The 23,830-nt window shown below is 51.6% G+C and overlaps 1 protein-coding gene across 2 annotated transcripts; it reads right to left on the bottom strand.

Moving 5' to 3' along the window:
- Positions 1-1,100: 1,100 nt before the first annotated feature.
- Garem2 (GRB2 associated regulator of MAPK1 subtype 2) lies at positions 1,101-15,483 on the bottom strand. 2 transcript variants are annotated; one of them, XM_075955496.1, is made up of 6 exons: positions 15,271-15,483; positions 12,280-12,420; positions 6,477-6,607; positions 4,857-5,918; positions 4,014-4,183; positions 1,101-3,400 (listed from the first exon to the last, which is right to left on the bottom strand). In XM_075955496.1, the coding sequence occupies exons 1-6, from the start codon at positions 15,380-15,382 to the stop codon at positions 2,380-2,382; spliced, it is 2,637 nt and encodes an 878-aa protein (XP_075811611.1). In that variant the 5' UTR covers positions 15,383-15,483; the 3' UTR covers positions 1,101-2,379. The 2 variants fall into 2 exon arrangements, with proteins under 2 accessions (XP_075811611.1, XP_075811612.1); XM_075955497.1 differs by lacking the exons at positions 12,280-12,420; positions 15,271-15,483 and adding an exon at positions 7,817-8,033.
- Positions 15,484-23,830: the final 8,347 nt, after the last annotated feature.

The following is a 23,830-nucleotide window of genomic DNA, read 5'->3' as shown; positions in this document are numbered from 1 at the left end:
CCCGAATGTGTTGGGAGATGTTGAGGCAGCTGCTTGAGAGGGGGATTGTGATGCCAGAAAACGGACTTTCTGTGCCCATGTCTTGAAGCTTGACTGCCTAAGTGCCTTGGCTGGGCTGTCTATGGCCCAGTTGTAGCCCTGGTCAGTGAGAGCACTGGGAACAGTAGGGGCATGGTGTACCAGGATGCGAAAGATACTTCTTCCCCCAAATTCATTTCCTCACTGTGCATTGTATGCAGTTTTTTCCTTGGCATGCTCATCCCTGGCTTCTCAGGATGTTTGTGGGAGAGAGTTATACAGAAGATAATGTTTGCCTGGTGCTTTGGAATCTTGCAAAGAAGACGGATGCCTGCAGATCCAGCCCCACCTCATTTCTGTGGCCTCAGTTCATCCCACCCCCACTTGGTGGTAAAGTTCTCACACTCAACTGGGAACAGGGCCTAGTTGTATAAGCAGTGTTGGGCTCTTAACGGTTCCACTGAGTCAGTACAGAATCCTAATTCGGGTCCTATCACACTTTGCCTTCTAAACCCAGATGGTGCTGACTCCAGCCTCTTTCCCACTTGTGAGGGAGCTCATCTTGGGCTCGGCCAAACAGCTGCCGTCCACTGCTAGGAAGCCCTACTCCAGAGCTGAGTCATCTCAGTAGATCTGCAGATGGTCAGAAGGTACAGAACTGGTTCTCTGCACAAAGGCCAAGACCAGGTGTCTCAGAGCTGGCGGTGCTGCAGTTACACCAGGACCTTTGGTGGCACTGAGCTCTGATTTCTGGGTCTTCCCTCAGCAAGAAGGTACAAATTCTGATAAAAATTACTTAAGACTCAAGGTGGCACACACCTTTAATCCCAGAGGCAGGCAGATCTCAAGGCCAGCCTGGTCTACAAAGTGAGTTCCAGGACAGCCAAGGCTACACAAAGGAACCCTGTCTTGAAAAACAGGTGTAGGGGGGAGGGGGCGGCGGAGAGATGGCTCAGCAATTAAGAACCAGAAGACCAGGGTTCAATTCCCAGTACCTACATGGCAGCTCACACTAGTCTGTAACTCCAAGATCTGACACCCTCACACACCTCACACAGACATACATGCAGGCAATACACCAATACACATAAATTTTTTAAGAAAATTACTAGTGGATCAAGATATTGCGGAAGGGTGTGGTTTTACAGACTGGGGTGAGGACTGCTGCCTGTGTGTCTCAGGTTTAAGAACAGGCTACACACCATTGCAAAGCCCTCCCCTGCTCAGAGACCTTAGTCTTCACAGCCCTCCACCAAAACAGTATCAGCCAATACCCAGGGCCCCACACTTTCCACTGTCTGTGGTCTAGCCTTCATTCCCCTTCCCCTTCGGGAGTCATCAATTGTGAGAAGACACACAGCGCCGCATCAGTGTTCCCCTCGGACTGGCACGGGTGTGGGCAGGGCTTAACTATTTGTAAAGAAACTCAAGAAAGGCAGACGAGAAAACTGCCACCTCGGCCCACCCCCACCAGAGGGCACAAGGGGTGTGGTTCTTGTTAGAGGAGCTGGAGAGGAATGGGGGGGTCTGCACTAGCCAGGCCTCTAGGTGTCTTACGGATCACCATGCTCGAGACTGCAAGGCCCAGAGATCTCTGAGCCGGTAGCTTTCCCGAGCCACCGGCCTCCCTTTCCCAGTCACACTGTCCTGTACCAGTGACACACCAGGGGGCCCCCAAGTGTCCATCAGAGTGAAATGCTAACAGTGGGGAGTAGGATCACTGTTTCTAGAACTGAAGAGCGGCTGGCCTGCATCCAGCCACTCCCCGCAGGAACTGTCCTCAGACTGCCCCATGGAAAACCAGCGAATAGCTGTGATGACGTCAAAGCAAAGACCAATGCTGGGCATAGGCCTGTAGCAGGTTCATCAGTGCTAAGGGTCAAGTGCCTAATCATGGGAGCAGACAGAAAGAGGGCAGGCACTTCAGAGACAGGAGTCACACCCCTAACTCTGGAGCAGCCACAGGCCAAAGCCCGCAGAGCGTGAAGGAGAGGGCACTTTGGGGAAACTGTACTTGAGTTCTGAGCCATCTTCCCTTGCTCTCTAACCTGAACATAAAGGGCCGAGCAGTGTGTGGTGTCTGAAAGGCTACAGCGGGGCACAGGAAGGCGTTCTGCCAGCTGTTGCCACACACGCCACCTTTACCCTGCTGTGGGAATGGCAGCAAAAGCCCCACCGGGGCAGGTGCAGAGTAGCGCCCCCTCCCCAAGTATTCTTCACAGGAACACTCAGAACCCACAGAGCAGCCCCAGTCTCGGCCCAGATCTTCCTGCGGGAGGCCCTGCCCCTGGGAGACCCCTGGGAGACTCCAGGGCTTCTCCACTCCTGGCATCCAGGCTGCGCAGCCGCTGGCCCAAAAGTTCAGATCTTGGGCCGCCAGCCCTTAATGAACTGCATGATCTTCTTGACCTGCAGCTTGGTGAGATGGAAGTCATCAGCCAAGATGTCTTCACTGAGCTGCACAAAGATGCTTCCATCGATGCGTTCTCGGGCAAAGAAGCTCACCACGTCCTCGGAGAGCCCAATGAAGCGCAGGCTGCGCGAGACCTCTTCCAGGGAGAGTGCAGACAAGTCCGCTGGTGGCTGCCAGGGGGGTGCATCCCGCACTCCAGTGTCTGTGGCTCCCTCCCGGGGACTGCCAGGAGGCCCTTCCAAGCCCCCTTGGGTGAGAAAGAGTAGGGTCCCTCCTGTCTCAGGCCCCTGCAAGGCAGCTGGTGACAATGAGGCGGGGACCTGCCTCAGCACCAAACCCTCAGGCTCAAAGGCCTTAGGAGGACCAAGTGGTGAAAGGCAAGGTCCAGGCCCAGGTGTCCCCACAGCTCTGGGCTCCTGACAGCGCAGCAGCTCCAGCTCTGGAGGACTAGCCTGCCCCAGCTCAAATGGGTCCAAGGGTTCCAGTGCTGGCTCCTGCCACTCAGAGGAGGACAGGGAGGAGGACAGGGCAGCTGAGTAACCTTGGCCCTGAGGGCCTGGGCCCGGGGAATGTGTGGGGCTGGAGGTAGCCAGGGCACCCGAGGTGAATGTGGACCCAGAGGAGGAGGCCACTGGAGCACCTGAAGGGTGGGCAGGCCCAGAAAAGGGGTTGAGCGCACCAAATGGAGCAAAGCGCTTCTGGGCGTGGGAGGGCTTGAACAGAGGTGGACAGCCGTGGTAGTTCTTAACCACTGGGGTGTCAGCCCCTAAGAGGGAGGTGGTCCGACCACTTGGAGGCTCAGCTAGGGCTCTTGAGGCCTGGCTGGGCTGAGTGGTGGTAGAAGGCATGGGTCCTGGGGGTGGACGGCTAGAGGATTCGCTGGCTTTGCAATCTCCCCAGGTGCAAGGGTAACAATAGAGGGAGTAGGCATCCGGTGACGGGGAACCGCTGCCACTGCGGGATCCTGCCCTATAAGCAGAGAGAGACACACGGGTGTACACATGGGGGCGGGTGATGGTGGTGACAGTCACAGGACCCCATAGCCTTCGGCAGGAGCCTTCTACTCTCACCAAAGCTAGCCAGCCTGCGAATCCCAAAGCCTGCATCCCCCAAAGTCCCCAAGTCATATCAGAACATACAAGAGAAATTAAACTGAGAAAGTACAAATTGGAAAATAGTGATCTCAAGACTGAAGATAGGCTCAGTGGTTAAGAGGACTTGCTCTTGCTAAAGACCCTGGTTTGGGATGGAGAATGGCTCAGCAATTAAGAGCACTGGCTGCTCTTCCATAGGACCAGGGTTCAATTCCCAGCACCCACATGGTGGCTCTAACCATCCATAACTCCAGTTCCAGGGGATCTGAATTCCTCTTCTGATCTCCATACATATATGCACACAAAACATACATATAAAATCAATAAATTTAAAGAAAGAAGGAAGGAAGGAAGGAAGGAAGGAAGGAAGGAAGGAAGGAAGGAAGGAAAACGGTGCTTTTCCTGCAGCAGAATCCCAGTGCAGGGAATGACCACCCACCACCACTCCAAGCATCTGAGCAAAGCCAGGGACCAAGGCAGTGACTCACCCATCCTGCAGGCCTGAAGAATAATAGGAGAGGCTGGAGCTGGGTGAGTGGACAGGCTGCAGCTTGGGAAAGCGGGGCGGCACTGGGGGGCTGCCTGTGAGCCTGCTGCAGCTGCTGCCACCCCGAGGAGGTACAGGAGGGGCATGAAGCAGGCGACACTCTTCCTTTACCTGCAGAAGGTGACTGTGTCACTAGGCAGCTGGCCCTCCTTATCTCACTTCCCAAGCAGGTGAGCCTGGTTGGCCCTGACATCTTACCCCACCCAGCAGGGAGACTGCCCTGGCTAGATAACCCAGCTATCCACCCACCTGACCCATCTCCAGCCCATTTTGTCCCTCACACTCAGTCCACAACAGTCCCCTATTCCACCTTAAATTCACTGTGACTGTTAGCAGATTGGGGAGGGGCAGGTAGAGATATGGGGGGGATGACAAGAGCGACAAAAGGGAGGGACAGGATCTGCCATCTAGATCCCATCCTTCCAAATTAAGTTCCCCGAACCTGTTAAAAATCTTCCTCGGTGCAGAACATTTCAGAGCCTATAATGTGATTCTAACTCCCAAGAAGTCGAGGGGTTGCTGGAAATCCCTCGCCATTTCCTATACTTACTGCGCCTCGGAACTTGACCTTCACGAAGGGCTTTGTGGGTAACCCTGTTGCAAGTTCACTCTCAATTCTCCATGACTTGCATGCATGCGTGTGTGCTGTGGTCTTGCCCCCCCCCTCCCTTTCCCCCTTGGCTATGGCCATCATATCACATCCCAGGTGCCCGGGTATCATCACCACCTTTGTGGCCCTCTAAAACCAGCCCAAGTTCCCTCGAGGACAGCAAAGCTGACTCACCGCCTCGGATTTGGGGGGGACAGGAGGCGGTGGTGCCTCGGACTCATGACGTGGGGACCCCACAGTCCCAAAGGAGATGAGGTCCGGCCCTGGCAGCGGCCGGACACGGGCATCGACGAGGTTCTCGGGGGGCTGGTGCACCCACAGCTCTTCGTAAGGGATCTCAGCGCACGAGGCCGCGGGTTCCGTCGCACCCGCCCAATCCGGGCTCACGTACTCCTGGTCGCCGTCGCCGAGAGCGGGCAGGGCTGGCCCTAGGCGACCCGGTGGTCCGGGCGCGCGGACGACTCCAGGGGCGCGCGGCGCGGGCAGGCAGAGGCGCGCCCGGCGCGGGCTGGCGCAGTCTTCGGCGAGCTCTGCGGGCGCCTCGCGCACGGCCGTGGAGTATTCGTCCGGATCGAAGCGCTCGCGACAGTAGGAGGCACTGTCGCGCACCAGGCGCTCGACGCGCGGGTCCCCAGCCAGCAGGCCCTGCGGCAGAGCGAAGCGCGGCGTGTCGGTGAGCAGCAGGAAGTGCAGCGGCGCCGGACCCTCGCGGCGCAGCGCCAGGCCCAGCACCACCGTCTTGGAGATGATGCTGACCAGCTTGTAGCAGTGGCCCTCCCGCACGGGGTGTAAGTCGTAGGGGTTGCGTGGCGGCCGGCTGGGGACCAGCACGTTCACTGGCAGCCTCACGCGCTCGATGATGGCGCGCACCGTGTGCTCGCCCTCCTGCATCTGCAGCTCCAACGGGCTGCGCGTGCTGAAGCGGCCCTGGCACTGGAAGGGCAGGCTCAGGCTTTCGTTGGTGCGGTGGTTCATGCAGATGAGACAGGGCATCTTGCCTTTGACGGGCCTCGCGGCCCCGCCGCCACCCCCAGAGGCCCCCACACTCCCGGGGCCACCCATTCCGGCCAGGGCCCCAGCGCGGCCCAGCTTGCGCAGGAGCGTGGTGAAGCGCGAGCGCTCCTTGGTGGTCTTGGCGCACAGAATCTCTGCCTGGCCCATGAGAGTTAGCTCGTCGCCCGCGTGCAGTGTGAAGTTGTACACCTCGCTGTCCTCGCTGAACTCGCCAGACACCACCTGGGGAATCCCAGAGACAAGGTGAGGTCCGAACCAGGGTCCCAAAGGAAAGTCACACATCGCTGAGCTCCAAGCTCCGCGGAGTCTCCAGTCCTTTCCTCTTCAGCCTTCGCTGGCATAAGAGCAAGAGCACTGGACTCGGACTGGAGAGAAGCTGTTCGACTTTAACGTTCTCCTTAGGTCCTTAGTTACCTCTGAGTATAGATGTGTACTTTGAAAGTGCTCAATCATGGCAGATTTTATTAAGCCATCTTGACGATATGGGATGATAACAATGCCTCACCCACCCAAGACTACTGTAAAGAGAAAGGAACTGATGGACAAGAAGACCACCCTGAATGTTCTCATCGGGTCGTGACCCCTCCACACACCATTCCTGTTTCACCACCTTTCCCGGGAAACCCTTCAGCCCACTGAATCAAACAGACCACTTTTCTGACCTAGAAAAGGGTGCACGGAAGACGCTCTCCCTCTCTCCCCCCTCCCCCGTCCCTCCCTCCCTCCCTCAACCTGGGGGACGGGGAGCTTGGGAAGATCCTACCCTGTGCCAGGACTGACCTTGACGCTGAAGGTAATGGCCTCCATCACAAAGATTCGGTCAGGAAAAACACTGGCCACCTCCTCCACGCTGCTGAAGTATCTCACCGGCTCCCGGACATCCCGAGCCTGCTCCAGGAGTTTGAACTTGCCTGCACAGGGGAGGGACACAGGCTGCTGGGGAAGGCCAGGTCTGCATCCTAGGACCACCCAGGTCCCTGACTAATTGCCGTCCTAAACTCACGGTCCCTCTGGGAATTCAGGTGGGCAGAAGGCAGGTATACTGACTCCCCACATCAAGTGTCCATCTTGCCTCACAAGCCACACCCATCGCCATGCTTAAAGACCGGCTGAGAACAACTCTGGCTTCACACCAGATGAAGAGCCCAGACTAGGTGAGGGACTCACAGAGAGGATGATGGAGAAAGGACAGAAGGACAGTTTCCCAAGTTCACTCACATCCCTGGCACACCCACGGCTGTGTCAGCCACTACCACAGCCCCTCCAGAATGGACAGCTCTGTAAACAGTCTGAAGAAACGCAGGCACCATAGGTGAGTACCCAGGGATGACAGAGGAGACAAGTCCTGAGGCACGCCTGTGAGAAAAGAGACCTTTGGGGATCAACAAGCTGTGCCTTTCAAATGAAAGGGGCGGGTGACCTGGCCCAGCAGGTCAGGGGCCCGCTGTGCAAACTCAAGGATCAGAGTTCAGATCCCCAGCACCCACATGGGAAGTTAGGTGGGCATGGCCGAAGGTCTGTAATCCCAGCTCGAAGGAGATGGAGAGAGGAAGCCCTCTGACCAAGCTGGCAAGCCAGACCAGCAGAAGAGAGGAAATGCAGGTTGAGGAAGAGATGCTGCCTCAATATATAGAGTATAGAGCAACCAAAGAAGATACCTGATGTCAATCTTGGGCCTCTGCACAAGTGTGCATGCACACACAAAATAAAACTAGGGAAGAAAATGAATGGGGGCCCTTGGAGGAGTTTGAGCTAGGAAATACAGCAATCCAAGATGAACTCTGAGCCGGGCAGTGGTGGCACATGCCTTTAATCCCAGCACTTGGGACGCAGAGGTAGGTGGATCTCTGTGAGTTCGAGGCCAGCCTGGTCTACAAGAGTTAGTTGCAGGACAGGCTCTAAAGCTACAGAGAAACCCTGTCTCAAAACAAAACAAAACAAAAAAAAAAAAAAAAAAAGAACTCTGGCAAGACTCAAGCAAGCAATTCAGTAACAAATCCTAGAGAAGAACCAGGGAACAGCACACAATGAGAGAACCCAGGGGTTACGCAGGAGGCAGACTCCTCAGGCCCTGGTAACACAAGGAGGGAAGTGAAGAAGGAAAGGACTGAGGACCATACACATCGCCCACTGGTCGCTGTGGGGATGGCCAACTGTTCCACATTGGCAACCAAGAGGAAGATCATGGGGCTGGAGAGATGGTTCAGCGGTTAAGAGCATTGCCTGCTCTTCCAAAGGTCCTGAGTTCAATTCCCAGCAACCACACGGTGGCTCACAACCATCTGCAATGAGGTCTGGTGCCCTCTTCTGGCCTGCAGGCATACACACAGACAGAACATTGTATACATAATAAATAATTTTTTTTTTTAAAGAGGAAGATGGTGGAGGCAGATCCTGCAAGACCAACTAAGGAGCCTCAGGTCGTGCTCCACAGTGCAGTGCTACTTGTATGTGTGGGGACACCACGTACAGCAACAGCCTGAAGCACCAGTACAGCTGTGTGGGGCAGGTGTGTTAGGGAAGAGGGATAGAGGGCCTTAACCCTTTGGGGACCCATGACCCAGAAAAATGCCCACACACAATGAAGACGGCTCCCACCCCTCCCAAAGTCCAACCAGAGGTGGAGGGAGACTAAGCGACCCTGGTGCCTGAAGAGCCTCTGGCCAAGGGCAGGGCCTGAATCACCAACATCCAGCACCAAGGAGTAAGAAAGAGAAGGGAGGATGGGTGGTGCCCTGGAGCAAGCAGGAGTGATGGTCGTGGTCCAGCCTCCACCTCCCAGACACTAGAGGGAGGAGATGCTACAGCCCAAGGCTTGGGGGGTGGGGGATAAAATGAGGAGGGGCCAGCGTCAAGGAGCAGGAGCCCCGAGGCTGGCCGGCTAACTGGCCACAGTCTCCTCCCTCTCCACACCCCTCCATGAACCCCCATACTTCAACCACAAGCAGCCAGGCATGGAGAAATGCCTGCTGCCCCCTGTGGCAAGATTTGGAGCCCAGTCTGGGTTGGATTATGGGAGGATGTGGCAGGAAGATCGATGTAACCATGGTATCCAGCACCGCCACCCCCCAGCCTCGCAGCCCGGTCAGTTCTGTGGGGAGGAAGGAAGGGAGGCCTCCCGGGAGTCATGCTTTGGCCTCTAGAAACCTTCTCGGTCCTACAGCTTCCTCTCCTGCCTCCCACAACGGTGTCAGTGGCAAGCAGAGTCTGCAGGATCTGGGGACTGTCACACTTTGCAGTCTCGAAATACATCTGCACTATGCTGATCATCCTTTCCAGTCAAAAGCACCCTCCCGCTGCTCCCAAAACCTGACCCACACAGCGAGCTTTCGCGCACTTGGTAAAGAACAACGAACAACGGCAGTGACTCGGCTGCTCCTGCCTAGGTTCGGTACCGCGGCTGGTAGGTGGGACGACCGATCGATCAGGCTTCAGAGTTGGATGTGGCTGCGTCTCGGCTGTGCCACCAATCGCCATGTGAAATCATTTACTATCTGGACTTTGGTTTCTTGTATGTAAAATGGATGCATATTATGTGGCTCACGTTGGAGTTGAGAGGCGGCGGGGCTCACCTGACTAGGGCTCCGCAGAGTCCAAGGCCAAGGCTCAGGAGATAGCTTTGAGGAAGGTGTCTGGACCCTTGGACAGCACCCGGATGTCTCTAGACACCAAGTCACCCTGACTCCCGGCACCCTGGAGACGGAGGGCAGCCACAGTGTCAGCGCCCCCAGCCCCACCCCTCCCCCGCTGGCTGCGCCTGGCCACAGCCGGCCTGGACAGTGCCATTATTAATTCATTGAGAGGGCTCAGCGTGGAGCCTGCACTCTGAGCCTCTTTGGAGGCCCAGCCCCCTCGTTTCGCTCCCGTGAAGTGAGTGAGGCGCCCAGCGGAAGAGGCCCTGCAGGCCAGCTGTCACCCCACTGTCCTGTCCCCACCTCTCATGCTCACTAAGGAGGCATCAAAATGGATGGGCGGACGGATGAGGGCTTCCCTCCCTCCCTCCGTTCACGGTTTGCTGGGAGCTCTGTAAAGATACAACCGAAATGGTTCCAATGTCTGTGAAGGCTTTCCCAAACTGCTGGCTTTATTTTTAGCCCAAGAAGGTAGGGATCTCAACACGAGCCAATCAATGCCAGATTCTCAGCGAGGGGAATTTCTAGCTTGAGCAGGCACCAAAAGCCTACAGTCAAGACAGACCCTCCCCTCCCCCGCCCCAAGTCAGTCGGACCCTTGAGGCAGCTTCCTGCCTGGGCTGTTGCAAGTAGAAGCCAGCCCTGCAAGTGTGTGGTGAGGAGATCAAACCTGGGGCAAGGTTTAAGCCTTGTCCCGCTGACTCAAGGGGGGACCAGGCCAGAAAGAGCAGTGGTAAGTCCTTGTGGGGGGCGGGGCACAGGAGCTGTGCAGAACAGCACAGAACTGGAGCCTCCCTCTCCATCTGTTCAAAGGAGCGATGTGGTGAAAACAAAATGGTGGCGGCCAGCACACAGCCCAGGATCGGGAATGCACTGGACGTAGCTGCCCTGGGCTTGCATGGAGACATTTCTGGAATGGCACTGCGCTGGTACCTTGGGAACAACAGCTCTGTGGTGCTGATAAGATGCAACAGCCCAGTGGTTAGGGTACCTGGGTTCTGGCCTTGACTCCTCCGAGTAGCTCTGTAGCTCTGTGACCCACGGCAGGTCAGTTCCCTGCTGGGGCCCTTGGTTTCATTACCGGCAGAATCAGAAGTGCTACCCTTTCTTTTGGCAGTAGATCCTCTCTTCAAAGAAAACCTTTAGGCCGGGCAGTGGTGGCGTACGCCTTTAATCCCAGCACTTGGGAGGCAGAGGCAGGCAGATCTCTGTGAGTTCGAGACCAGCCTGGTCTACAAGAGCTAGTTCCAGGACAGGCTCCAAAACCACAGAGAAACCCTGTCTCGAAAAATAAAAAATAAAAATAAATAAATAAATAAACCTTTAACCAAACACAAAGGGCCAGACCTGGTGGCATGGTGCAGGACTGTAACTCTCAACCACTCAAGAGACTGAGGCAGGAGGAGCACAAGTTCAAGACCTGCCTGGATTACAGGGCAATTTATCAAGACCATGCCTCAGAATAAAAAGATAGCTGAGCCGGGCGGTGGTGGCGCACGCCTTTAATCCCAAGCACTCAGGAGGCAGAGGCAGGCGGATCTCTGTGAGTTCGAGACCAGCCTGGTCTACAGAGCAATTTCTAGGACAGCACAGTTAGGGCTACCCAGAGAAACCCTGTCTTGAAAAACAAAACAAACAAACAAAAAGCAGAGATGGCTCCATGGTAAAGGTGCTTGCAGCCCAGTCTGAAGAAATGTGTTTGATTCCTCGCTCCACATGGTAGAAGACAAGTTATTCTCTGATTTCCACATGTGTTGTCACACAGATGCGTGTGCGCATGCACACACACAATGAATGGATAAAAATCTAACAAAAATTAAAACAGAAAGGTAGACGAGGGCTGGGGTTGCACCTCAGTGGTAGAGCACTAGCAAGCATGCCTAGCATGCATGAGGCCTTAGTTTTGACCCCCGTACTGCAAACAAATAAAAAATAAATATAACACACATAAAAACAGGTAGTTAGCAAATCCTTTAGAAATATACCACTTCTGCATTGTTGAAAGAGACAATCCAGGAAGACCATATGTTTAACACAAAACTGGGGGAAAGAGTAGCCCAGCTGAGAGGCAGCCACAAGTTGGCCCCAGCACTAAGTACTGAGAGGGCTCTAGCAGACATTCCCTTTGTTTGCACTTGAAAACATTAAAGGGAGGCTGGAGAAATGGCTCTGTGGTTAAGAGTACTTCCAGAGGATCCAGGTTCAATTCCCAGCACCCACATGGCAGCTCACAACTATCTGAAGATCCAGTTGCAGGGGATCTGACACCTTCACACCAATGCACATAAAATAAAGTTAAATAAACCATAAAAAATATTTTTTTTTAAAAAGAAAATATTAAAGGCAGCTTAGAGTATAGTCTTGAAGCTCTCCACTTAGGGATAAAGTTTGATTTGTGTGCCTTAGAGATGTGGGTACATTTTGACAGCTGCAGTGGTGCACACCTCTAGTCTCCAGCACTTGAGAGGCAGAGGCAGACAGAGCTCTGTGATTTCGGGGTCAGTCTGACCTACAGAGTGAGACCCTGTCTTTAAAGGGAAAAAGAGAAGAGGTGTGTATATCTTTAACCATTACTTCAAAAAAAATTTAAAAATAAAATGTCACCTAGCACAGTGGGTCAAGCTTATAATCAGTACTCAGGAGGCTGAGGCAAGAGGCTTGACATGAGTTCAAAGTCAGCCTGAACTATATGGTAAAAACCTGTCTCCAAGATATAAAACAAGACTCCAAAGTCTGTAAACCCGAGATCCATCTCTTCAGAAACAGCATGGACACTCCTCAGCCCTAGCTCGAAGCACAACCCCCCTAGTGGCCACCCCACTAGCAGGTCCTAGCTCATCTGGAAGGTCCAAGGAAGGGCGCCCATCAACGGCGGCTATTACACATTACCCCCGCACCCTTGGTCCCAGTCTCTCCCATCTCTTGAGCCATCTGGCCCTAGCTGGGCACACCTGGGTACTGCAGGGGAATGTCAATCTTGGGCCCAATGACGTAGTGGCCCTCCTCCAGGGTGTGGGCTGTCACTGTCGTCCACTGGCGGCAGGAGTGGATCAGCAGGATGTCGCGCTCACTGACGCCCTCAGCGTACTCCCCTGGGAGAGAAAGGAAGAGATGGAAAGAAGAGAAGAGGGAAGATTAGGGGAGGAAAAAAAAAGAAAAGATTGGTGACCCCCCCCCCCACATACACACTTCATCAGCAAATCCCTGCCTGGGGACTGCACCCGGTGATCCTTGCACTGGTCAGCCACACTGGGGGGCGGGGAGGGGGCAGTAATGGGCTGTCAGCTGTGGCCTCTGGGCTGTGAGTCCGGCGGGGAGGGGGCAATAAGGGGCTGTCAGCTGTGGCCTCTGGGCTGTGAGTCCGGCCTGAACCTCAAAGCTCTGGCTCCCTACGGGGCCTCCACGACTATCGCATTCACAGCCTCTCATTCATCATTCCACTGGAGTGTCTGCTGTCCCAGCCCAAGCTGGGGCTAGGGACTCCCAGTGGAGGAGGCTGAGCCAGCCAGCTTCTGCCCTCCAGGCGTGTTCAGGTCTCAGGAGGCTGGAGGAAGCAAGTTTGAGGCAGGGAGCTGAGGGCATGTAGGGACATGGGGGCGGCAGACATCAGGCTGGGGTGGGGTATGAGAGACTTTGCAGGATCCTGCCTAGTCAGTGCCCAGGCTAGACATGGAAAAGACAGAGAAGGGATCTGTCCCCTGTGGGTCCTGGCTATGAGAGCTCAGAAAGTCACTGTCGGTTCAGAATGGCAAATCTCACACGAGCCCACTCCTAGATCTTTCAGAGAGACACTCTCTCCACCCACTGCCACAGAGTCTCATAGGCATGGGACCTCAAAGGACGGGGGAGTTAATCCTGAACACCCAGATCTCATCTTGGAAAGCAATTTCTTAAAGTCGGGATAGGATGTACAGGGGATTTAGGAAGCAGAATTGGGGAGGAGGAGGAGGGAACCTAGGCTGAGGAAACCGGCACTGGGGCAGAGGTGCTGGAGTCGGGAGGGGTCTGAGCCCAAGAGGCTCCATCCCCAGCAACCGTTTCCAGGGGAAGCAGGACTAGCCGCCCAGCTTCCAGGAGACTGATGGGGCGTATCCTGGATGCAGCTGGTGGACACAGTGGGGGTGGGGATGTCTCCTTCCCAGCCCCCTCACACACACACACCAAATTTTCTACCAGCCAAACAAATAGGAAATGGTTTGCTCTGACAGAGGGGGTTTCATAAAGCATGTCTGTATGGTGTGTATGAATGGGTGCGGTATCCAGGGCCTTCAGGGAGGATCTTCCGCTCTGTGTGTGAGAATGTGTACTCCAGAGCATGCCAGGGAAGGTTTGTCTGTCTTCCTCCTCAGCTCTCTAGCTCCTGGACGAGATGAAGGTCTGCTCTCTCCAACACTTCCAGCTCTTTCTAGGCCCCACCCACTCTTCCATAGGGACACAGGCAGAAGCCACACTGGTTTACATACCAAGAGCCAGGGGCCACCATCACCAACAGTTCAAACGCTTGTCACCCAAACAGCAAAACTCAGTCTCAATATCGCACAGAGGGGCACTTCCTGAACGTATGCCCACGAGGGGACCTTCCAGGACACACCATTCCAAATATACATTCATACTCTAATGGTGACTTCAGTCATAACAACGCTGTCATAGACAGCTAGGCCATCACACACCATTGCTCATTCATTCATTCAGTGAGTCAATGTCCACGATCTTTGTCCGGTCCTCTCCCAAAAGCCAGAAGCCCAGTGGAAGAGAGGAAACTGTTGGTTATAATGGGACGCACAGGTGTGGCGGACAGCAGAGGAGGCTAGCCTATACAGAAGGGCTCAGAAAAGAACTCAAAGAAAGAGGTGCCAAAGAGATGCGTGGGAAGTGAGCAGGAAGAACCTAGGGCCGAATTTCCTATTCACAAGCAGACGCGGCCCAGCTGCAGTCTTGGGATCACATGCTGAGTGGTGAGCAAGGTCCAGCAAGAGTTGCCCTACCAGGTATTCCTGCCTAATGGACCCGAACACCAATGTCCCACAGAGCCTGCTTCAGCCTGCCTGGTACCCACTGTGCCCAGTGCTTGCTGTTGCCGGACAGAGGAAGGACTGCCAGTTCAAGAAGACAGCACAGGAGTCCCATTAGCATTCAGGGAAGCGAGTGTGCCAACGCGGGCCAAACCCCTATTCTTCTCACACACAAAACCCCCCGGCCTGGCTGCCAGCCCCGGCTCCCGCCCCTCCCCCAGGCAAACAGCTCCCCTTTCCCCCAACTCTACAGTTCTCTCGTTCTATGCAGCCTTCAGGCTCTCCCAAATAAGGTCCCGGTTCCATCATCGGAATACCGGGAGACTGCTGGAGAAATAGGACGAGAGAGGGCGGGAGTGAGGGTCCTGTGCTGGGGGGGTGGGGCGTCTAAGGAGGCCCGCTCACTCAGGCCTCTCCTGAGGGTAGCCTATCCTTCACCAGAGGACCTTAGGATGCCAAAGGTCGGTTCAAGTCCCCCAAAAGGGACTAGCCGGTGATAGTAGGGAAAAGACACATAGAGGTCCAAGGGATGCAGGAGGATGAAGGTAAAGGCTGGAGACAAAGGGATCAAGGGGGTGCGGCCGGGGCAGGGGCCGACAAGCTCCAAGAAAGCGGGGTGCACCGACGGATCAGCCCAGAGACTCAGCACCGCTACTGGTTCCAGAGGGAACAGAAAACTTTCTCCCAGCCCTGCCTCCAGTTTCTAATCCTGTGCCCAGATGGGGCCAGAAAGCGCTCCCCGGGCTCGGGGGCTCCGGTTGTCCCGGGAGCTGCCCCAGAAGACAGGCAAGGCTCCCATTGCTGGGGACAGGGAGGGCAGGGAGCGGGACCGAGTGCATCTCGTAATCCCGCCAGCTCCATCCGTGAGAGGTCCCGACGGTCCGTCCACCCCCTCCCTTCAACAGCGTCCCCTCCCTGGGCATCCCGTACCTGGCCCGAGGCAGGCGAGCGTGGGCAGGCGGCAGCGGCTGACGATGAGGTCGAGCGGGAAAGCACCCATGCTCCAGCGAAGCCCGGCCAGCCCGGCCGCCAGCTTCTCCATGGCATGGGAGCTCTCCGGGAGCCGCCGTCACGGGGCCCCGACGGCCAGTCCCGCGCCGCTCAGGGCTCCGCGCCCGCCGCCACCACCCGGGCCTTAGCAGCGCTCCCCGCCTGGCAGCCCGGCCGTGCTGCGGGAGTCACGTGGCCGGCCTCCTCCCACGGCCCCGGCCCCCGCCTCCATCCCCGCCCCGCGCCCCGCCCGCCAGGCCCGCGCCCGGGAATGCCCAGGTGATGGTCGGCGACCGGGCTCTTGGGGTGGAGGGTGAGTGGGGAGAGAACAGGGTCGAGTGGGGCTCTGGCACGGTACCCTAGGTGTCCCCTTGTGCCAGGACTTCGTGGAGTCCGGATCCATCCCTGCTGCGGTACCCAATCGGCTACTCCAAACTGGCGGCTGGCTGCCCGGCGGCGAGGATGCTTAGACTGGGGAGGAGCAGAAAGGGCAGGTGGCACTTGGGATCTAAGTTGTCTCCGAATCCTTGTAAGAGTACTCTCCGAATCCGCCCTCGTTCCCCGCGCGCCCCCATCCACTTTATAGATGGGGAAACAGATTCAGGCACCTGAGCTATTGGGGTCAGTAGCAGAACTTGGTTTTTCATCTACTCTTTCTTTTCTGCTTTCCTCATCAACCTTCATCCCGCTCCTGATGCAACTCACGAGTTCCCTTGGGGAAGAAGCCTTGCCCAGAAGCTGTACTGGCCATGGCCTCGCACCCAGCCTGGGGCTCGCTTCGCCTCGGTGTGTCTGCGGCGCCCTCTGCAGGTGCGGGTGGGTCGTAGCTGAAAGAAGAGGACCTGATCCCTAGGCTGGTCCTTAAGAGGCTCCACGTACTCCGTGAACTCAAGAAATTTGCATGAGTGTATACACAAGTCCTCTTGTCTGATGTATCTGACATTTGACCTAACCTCAAAGGAAATGGCATCAGATACCACCTTTTTTATTTGTTTTGGTTTCTTTGAGACAAGGCGCTCTCTGTCTTCTGCCTCTCTCTCTCTCTCTCTCTCTCTCTCTCTCTCTCTCTCTCTCTCTCTCTCTCTCTCTCTCTGTGTGTGTGTGTGTGTGTGTGTGTGTGTGTGTGTGTGTAGTCTATGTTGGCTCATTCTCGTGTTCTCCCACTTAACATCCCGGAGCACAATGGGCATTACAGCCCTGAGCCAGTGTCAAGAGCAGAAACCCCATTCCCCTGCGTTTTCCTTTCATTTTTTTTTTCATACCCAGGGCCTGGCACATGCTGAACAAGGGCCCTACCACTGAGTTATATCACCAGCCCTCTTTCACTTTTGGTCTTCAGGCAATACTCAATAAATTACCCAGGCTGGTCTTGAACTTCCTGTCTAGCACAGGCAGCCTTTGAACTTTCAAGCCTTCTGCCGCAGTCCCCCAAGCAGCTGGGATCATAGGCTTGTGAGGTCACGCTGTAGAGAAACAAAGTCTGCCAACAACTTCCTGTGCCCAGCGGATGGGTACCATTACCCACCTGGACCCAGTCACCACCTTCACCTGTAGCCCCCCCCCCCCGGGGAACTCTTCTGTGGTTCCCCGACTTTTCCAGCCTCCACTTCCCAGGGACCACCAAATGGGCACTGGGAATGATGCATCCAGATCATCTTCAAGAGCAACAAGTGCTTTTAACTGCCAAGCCATCTCTCCAAACCCAATTAACGTAATTTTTTTTTTGCATGGTGAGGTTGAATGTTTATTCAGGGGGTTATGGAGGAGGAAGGGTGAAGGGGGGACAGAGAGAGAGAGATAGACAGAGAAGGGGGGAAGCAGAGAAGTGGGGAGAGAGGCAGAAGCGAAGCTGCCTCTCCGAGAGGAAGATGGAAAAGAGTAACGTAATTTTAAAAACAAAAGCATTTGTCAAGTATTATTTTCTAGAAATATTTTAAAGGGGGCGGAGCAGACAAAAGGTGGAGCCATGAAAATTATTACTTTTCTACCTGGTGAAGGGTCTCTTGAAGAGTGTGACCATATGTTTTGTTTGTTTGTGTCTTGTTTGTTTGTTTGTTTCGAGACAGGGTTTCTCTGTGTAGCTTTGGAGCCTTGTCCTGGAACTCACTTGGTATCCCAGCCTAGCCTCGAACTCACAGAGATCCACCTGCCTCTGCCTCCCTAGTGCTGGGATTAAAGGCATGTGCCACTATCGCCCCATGGTTTTATTTTGTTTTTGTTTTTATTCTTTCTTTTGCTTTTTCTTTCTTTGTTTGTCTGTTGTTATTGTTGTTGTTTTGTTTTGTTTTCGAGTCAAGGTTTCTCTGTATATCTTTGATTGTCCTGGAACTCACTCTGTAGACCAGGCTGGCCTCAAACTCACAGAGATCCACCTCCATCTGCCTCCTGAGTGCTGGGATTAAAGATGTGAGCGACCAAGTCCTCCGAGATTGAAACATTTTATACTGCAGGGAAACTCTTCAAGCAAGAAGGTAAACAATTCAAAGGAATGTCAGGAAATCCCTGAAACTGACTGCGCTCACTAGGTCCCTCCCCAGAGCCAAGCTTCAAAAAGACTCAGACCAACTGCTTGGAAGAAGCCAAACCAGCTGAGGTTTAGACCAACTGAGGCACCTGGCGAGCTGCTGCAGGCTGCGCAGTGTGCTCTGGATTCCCAGTGGAGTGAGCTGACACCCATGCTCGGGTGGCTTTGGTGATGCAGCTGTCTTTGAGTCATTTCTGCTCCTATAAGTAACTCCTCACTCATACTCCTGTAAGTAACCCCAATAAAACTCTTGGTTCATCAAGCTAAACATTGGTGATATCTGGAGTTAGGTCTGTCCTGGGCTCCCTGAGTAGATTTATATGTGTGTGTTGGGTCTCCCCAGGAAAAGGTTCGTCACACGACACTGTATGACAGTTTGTGGAGTAAAGTCCAGGCCAACAGGTGTAACCTAGACTCCAGAAAGCAGATGTGAAGGGCCATGTGGTCACCTGACTGCTTACCCCTGGGTGGAGGTGTCACGTCTGTGGTATCATTTTCATACCCGTCCCTTTCTGTGCAGAACGTTCAGATATTCCAAGTGCACAGCCTGAAGTCTGGCGTCAGCCATTTTTCCAGTGACATATGGTCCCTTTAAGTAAGAAAGTCATGAATTCACATTCTGAGAGCTGGGAGGCTCACTCTTCAGGATGCGGCATTGCTTCTTAGCCTTTTCAGTGAGCAGAACCAAATTCATGGGAGTGTGTGTATGTGTGTGTTTAGTGTGTGTGTATATGAGTATGACTTTGTGTGTGGAGTGTGTCTGTGTGTATGCATTATTTGAATGCAGGACTTTGCACACGCTAGATGAGTGATAGATCACTCAGCCACATCACTGTGGAGTCCAGGATGACCAGGAACTTGCTAAGTAGTTGAGAATTACCTTGAATTTCTGATGTAGCGAGAATTACCTTAAATCCCTGATCCTCCTACCTTTCCCTAGTGCTATGATTCCAAGAGCACAACACCATGCCCAGTTTTTTGTGGGGTTAGGCATTAAACCCAGGTCTTCGCAGTTTCGAAGGAAGCCTTCTACTATCTAATTCCATCCTCAGCCTTAACGTCAGGTTTTAAGAAAGGAATGTAAGCTGTCCGTGGTAGTGCATGTCTTTGATCCCAGCACTTAGGAGGCATGAGCAATCAGATCTCTGTGAGTTCCTGGTCAACATAGTTCCAAAACAGCCAGAAAGACTTTGAATCAAAAAATAAAAAATAAAAAAATCTGGGTGGTAGTGACATATTCCTTTGATACCAACACTTGGGAGGCAGAGGCAGGCTAATCTCTGAGAGTTCAAGACGAGCCTGTTCTACAGACAGCCAGGACTACACAGAGAAACCTTGTCTTGAAAAACCAAGAGAGAGAGGTAACTAGGCGCCTACTCAGAGGAGTTTTTGTCATATTTTAATTTCTTATAAGGAAGGAAATGTTAGAGTCACAAGGAGGACTAGGGATCCAATCTTTTTTTCAGTGTCAAAATCTGTTATTACATTTCTGCATTTTCTTTTCTTTCTTTGTGTGTGTGTGTGTGTGTGTGTGTGTGTGTGTGTGTGTGTGTGTGTGTGTGTATGTGTGTTTCGAGACAGGGTTTCTCTGTGGTTTTGGAGCCTGTCCTGGAACTAGCTCTTGTAGACCAGGCTGGTCTCGAACTCACAGAGATCCGCTGCATTTTCTTTTTTTTTAATTGATTTTTATTGAGCTCTACATTTTTCTCTGCTCCCCTCCCTGCCTCTCCACTCCCCTTCAACAATCTCGCAAGGTCACCATGTTCCCAATTTACTCAGGAGATCTTGTTTTTTACTACTTCCCATGTAGATTAGATCCATGTATGTCTCTCTTAGGGTCCTCATTGTTGTCTAGGTTCTCTGGGATTGTGATTTGTAGGCTAATTTTCTTTGCTTTATGTTTAAAAACCACTTATGAGTGAGTACATATGATAATTGTCTTTCTGGGTTACCACACTCAAAATGATGTTTTCTAGCTCCATCCATTTGCCTGCAAATTTCAAGATGTCATTTTTTCTGCTGTGTGGTACTCCATTGTGTAAATGTACCACATTTTCCTTACCCATTCTTTGGTCAAGGGCATTTAGATTGTTTCCAGGTTCTGGCTATGACAAACAATGCTGCTGTGAACATAGTTGAGCACATGTCCTTGTGTCACGATTGAGCATCCTTTGGATATATACCCAAAAGTGGTATTGTTGGGTCTTGAGGAAGGTTGTTTCCTAATTTTCTGAGAAATCTCCATACTGATATCCATACTGATATCAGCTTGCACTCCCACCAGCAATACAGAAGTGTTCTCTTTACCCCACAACCTCTCCAGCATAAGTTATCGTTAGTGTTTTTTGATCTTGGCCATTCTTACAGGAGTAAGAGGGAATCTCAGAGTTGTTTTGATTTGCATTTCTCTGATGACTAAGGATGTTGAGCATTTCATGAAGTGTCTTTCAGCCATTTTAGATTCCTCTGTTGAGAGTTCTCTGTTTAGGTCTGTACTCCATTTTTTAAATTGGATTATTTGTTCTTTTGATGACCAATTTCTTGAGTTCTTTGTATATTTTGGAGATCAGACCTCTGTCTGATGTGGGGTTGGTGAAGATCTTTTCCCATTCTGTAGGCTGTCATTTTGTCTTGTTGACCGTGTCCTTTGCTTTACAGAAGCTTTTTAGTTTCAGGAGGTCCCATTTATTGTTTCTCTCAGTGTCTGTGCTACTGGGGTTATATTTAGAAAGTGTTCTCCTGTGCTGATGGGTTCAAGTGTACTTCCCAGTTTCTCTTCTATGAGGTTCAGTTTGGCTGATTTTATGTTGAGGTCTTTGATCCATTTGACTTGAGTTTTGTGCATGGTGATAGATATGGGTCTATTTTCATTTTTCTACATGTTGATATCCAGTTATGCCAGCATCACTTGTTAAATATGCTTTCTTTTTTTTTATTTGATATTTTTTGCTTCTGTATCAAAGATCAGGTATTCAAAGATGTGTGGATTGATACCCGGGTCTTCTATTCGGTTCCATTGGTCCTTCTGTCTGTTCTTATGCCAGTACCAAGCTGTTTTCTTTGTAGTAGTGTTTGAAGTCAGGGATTGTGATGCCTCCAGAAGTTCTTTTATTGCACAGGATTGTTTTGGCTATCCTAAGTTTTTTGCTTTTCCAAATGAAATTGAGTACTGTTCTTTCAAGGTCTTTGAAGAATTTTGCTGGGATTTTGATGGGCATTGTGTTGAATCTGTATATTGCTTTCGGTAAGATTGCCATTTTTACTATATTAATTCTGCCTACCCAAGAGCATGGGAGGTCTTTCCACTTTCTGATATCTTCTTCAATTTCTTTCTTCAAAGATTTGAAGTTCTTGTCACACAGGTCTTCCACTTGTTTGGTTAGAGTTACTCCGAGATATTTTATGCTATCTGTGGCTATTGTGAAGGGTGTTGACTCTCTGATTTCTTCCCCAGCCCTTTTATCATCTCTGGACAGGAGGGCTACTGATTTTTTGAGTTAATCTTGTATCCTGCTACATTGCTGAAAGTGTTTATGAGTTGTAGAAGTTTCTTGGTAGGGTTTTTGGGATCCCTTATGTAAACTATCATATCATCAGCAAACAGTGAGAGTTTGACTTCTTTTCCAATTTGTATCCTCTTGATCTCCCTTTGGTGTCTTATTGATCTAGCTAGGACTTTAAATATTGAATAGATATGGAGAGAGTGGACAGTCTTGTCTTGTTCCTGATTTCAGTGGAATTGCTAGGAGTTTCTCTCCATTTAGTTTGATGTTGACTGTTGGCTTGCTGTATGTTGCCTTTATTATGTTTAGGTATGGTCATTGTATTCCTGCTCTCTCCAAGACCTTTATCATGAAGAGATGTTGTATTTTGTCAAATGCTTTTTCGGCATTTAATGAGATGATCATGTGGTTTTTATTTTTCAGCTTGTTTATATGGTGAATTACGTTGACAGATTTTGTATGTTGAACCATCCCTGCATCTGTGGGATGAAGCTGACTTGGTCATGGTAGGTGATAGTTCTGATGTGTTCTTGGATTTGATTTGCTAGTATTTTACTTAATATTTTTGTATCAATGTTTATGAGTGAGATTGGTCTGTAATTCTCTTTCTTTTTTAATATTTATTTATTATGTATACAATATTCTGTCTGTGTGTATGCCTGCAGGCCAGAAGAGGGCACCGATCTCATTACAGATGGTTGTGAGCCACCATGTGGTTGCTGGGAATTGAACTCAGGACCTTTGAAAGAGCAGGCAATGCTCTTAACCTCTGAGCCATCTCTCCAGCCCCTGTAATTCTCTTTCTTAGTATTGTCTTTCTGTGGTTTGGGTATCAGGGTAATTGTAGCCTCATAAAAAAGAGTTCGGCAATATTCCCTCTGTTTCTATTGTGTGGAATAATTTGAGGAGTATTGGTATTCGTTCTTCTTTGAAAGTCTTGTAGAATTCTGAGCTTTTGTGTTTTTGTTGGTGTAGTTATCTTCCTTGGGTTGGAGTTTTCCTCTTAGTATTTTGTGTAGGGCTGGGTTTGTGGTTAGGTATTGGTGAAATCTAGATTTGTCATGGAATATCTTGTTTTGTCCTTCTATGGTGATCGACAGTTTTGCTGGGTATAGTAGTCTGGCTGGCATCCGTGGTCTCTTCGTGTCTGCATAATGCGTGACCATGACCTTCTGGCTTTCATTGTCTCCACTGAGAAGTCAGGTGTAATTCTGATAGGTCTACCTTTATATGTTACTTGGCCTTTTTCCTTTGCAGCTCTTAATATTCTTTCTTTACTCTATATGTTTAGTGTTTTGATTATTATGTGGCGAGAGGACTTTTTTTGTTGGATCCAGTCTATTTGGTGTTCTGTAAGCTTCTTGTATCTTTATAGGCATATCTTTCTTTAGGCATGGAAAGTTTTCTTCTATGATTTTGTTAAATATTCTGTGCCTTTGAGTTGGAACTTCTTCTCCTTTTCCATACCTATTATTCTAAGATTTGGCCTTTTTATAGTGTCCCATATTTCATGGATATTTTGGGTTAAGCTTTTGTTAGATTTAATGTTTTCTTTAACTGATGAGTCTATTTCCTCTATTGTATCTTCATGTCAAGGTTATTTTAATTAAGTCCTGAAATCTTTTTAAAGGCAGTGTCTCCCTGTGTAGCTCATGTTCAAAAGTGGCCTCCCCACCTGTGCTTCCCAAATGTTGGAATTACAAACACGCATTATCATGCCCAGCTTTATTTATTTGCACGTGGCTGCCTTCATGCGTGCATCTGTGTCTGTGTGTGTGCACGAATGCCTCGGCACACATGTGGTGGTCAGAAGACAACTTTTAGGAGTTGATTCTCTCCTAAAGGGTTGGCTTGAGGCTTAACAGGAGAACGAGATGACAAGGGCCACACTGAGGCCGGAAGGTAAAGCTTTTGTTTAAAAGCAGGAACTGCCAGTCTCCAAGAGAACAGCAGTGCCAAAAAGGAAACTGGGGTTTTATAGGGTGATTTCAGTTGGGCAGGAGAGTGACAGGAGGACATTAAGGAAAAAGGAACTGTCTCAGGCAACAGGAACTGCAGTAAGCAAGTTTGCAGTGGAGAGGGGATTCTGGTCATGAGGCCACCAGCAGGGGTCAGCAGGCTTCTGAGACTTACAAGACATTCCGGTTCCCTTTCCTTGAAGGAACCAGGTCCCCCACAGGTTGTTCATCTCAGTGTCTTAGGTGACTCCGTCAGGCTTATGTGTCAATATTGTCACGTGTGGCGCCATCTCCCTGGCTCTTGAGACACGTGTAAACTGAGACTTCATTATCATCTCATGATTCTCATGATTTATTTAAAGAAATATTTATTATGTATACAATGTTCTGCCTGCATGTACACCTGCAGGCCAGAAGAGGGCACCAGATCGCATTACAGATGGTTATGAGCCAGCATGTGGTTCCTGGGAATTGAACTCAGGACCTCTGGAAGAGCAGCCAGTGCTCTTAACCAC

This window comes from Microtus pennsylvanicus, chromosome 21 (assembly GCF_037038515.1).
Source record: "Microtus pennsylvanicus isolate mMicPen1 chromosome 21, mMicPen1.hap1, whole genome shotgun sequence".
Classification (NCBI taxonomy): Eukaryota; Metazoa; Chordata; class Mammalia; order Rodentia; family Cricetidae; genus Microtus; species Microtus pennsylvanicus.
Note: the sequence above shows the minus strand (reverse complement) of the source record. Positions and strands in the feature narration are given on the sequence as shown.

Coding starts and splice junctions, on each gene's coding strand:
- Garem2 (XM_075955496.1), bottom strand. CDS start 15,382: ATGGAGAAGCTGGCGGCCGGGCTGGCCGGGCTTCGCTGGAGCATGGGT. Junction 5,919..6,476: donor CCATTACCTTCAGCGTCAAG/GTCAGTCCTGGC, acceptor GGGATTCCCCAG/GTGGTGTCTGGCGAGTTCAG. Junction 4,184..4,856: donor TCCCCCCCAAATCCGAGGCG/GTGAGTCAGCTT, acceptor CACCTTCTGCAG/GTAAAGGAAGAGTGTCGCCT.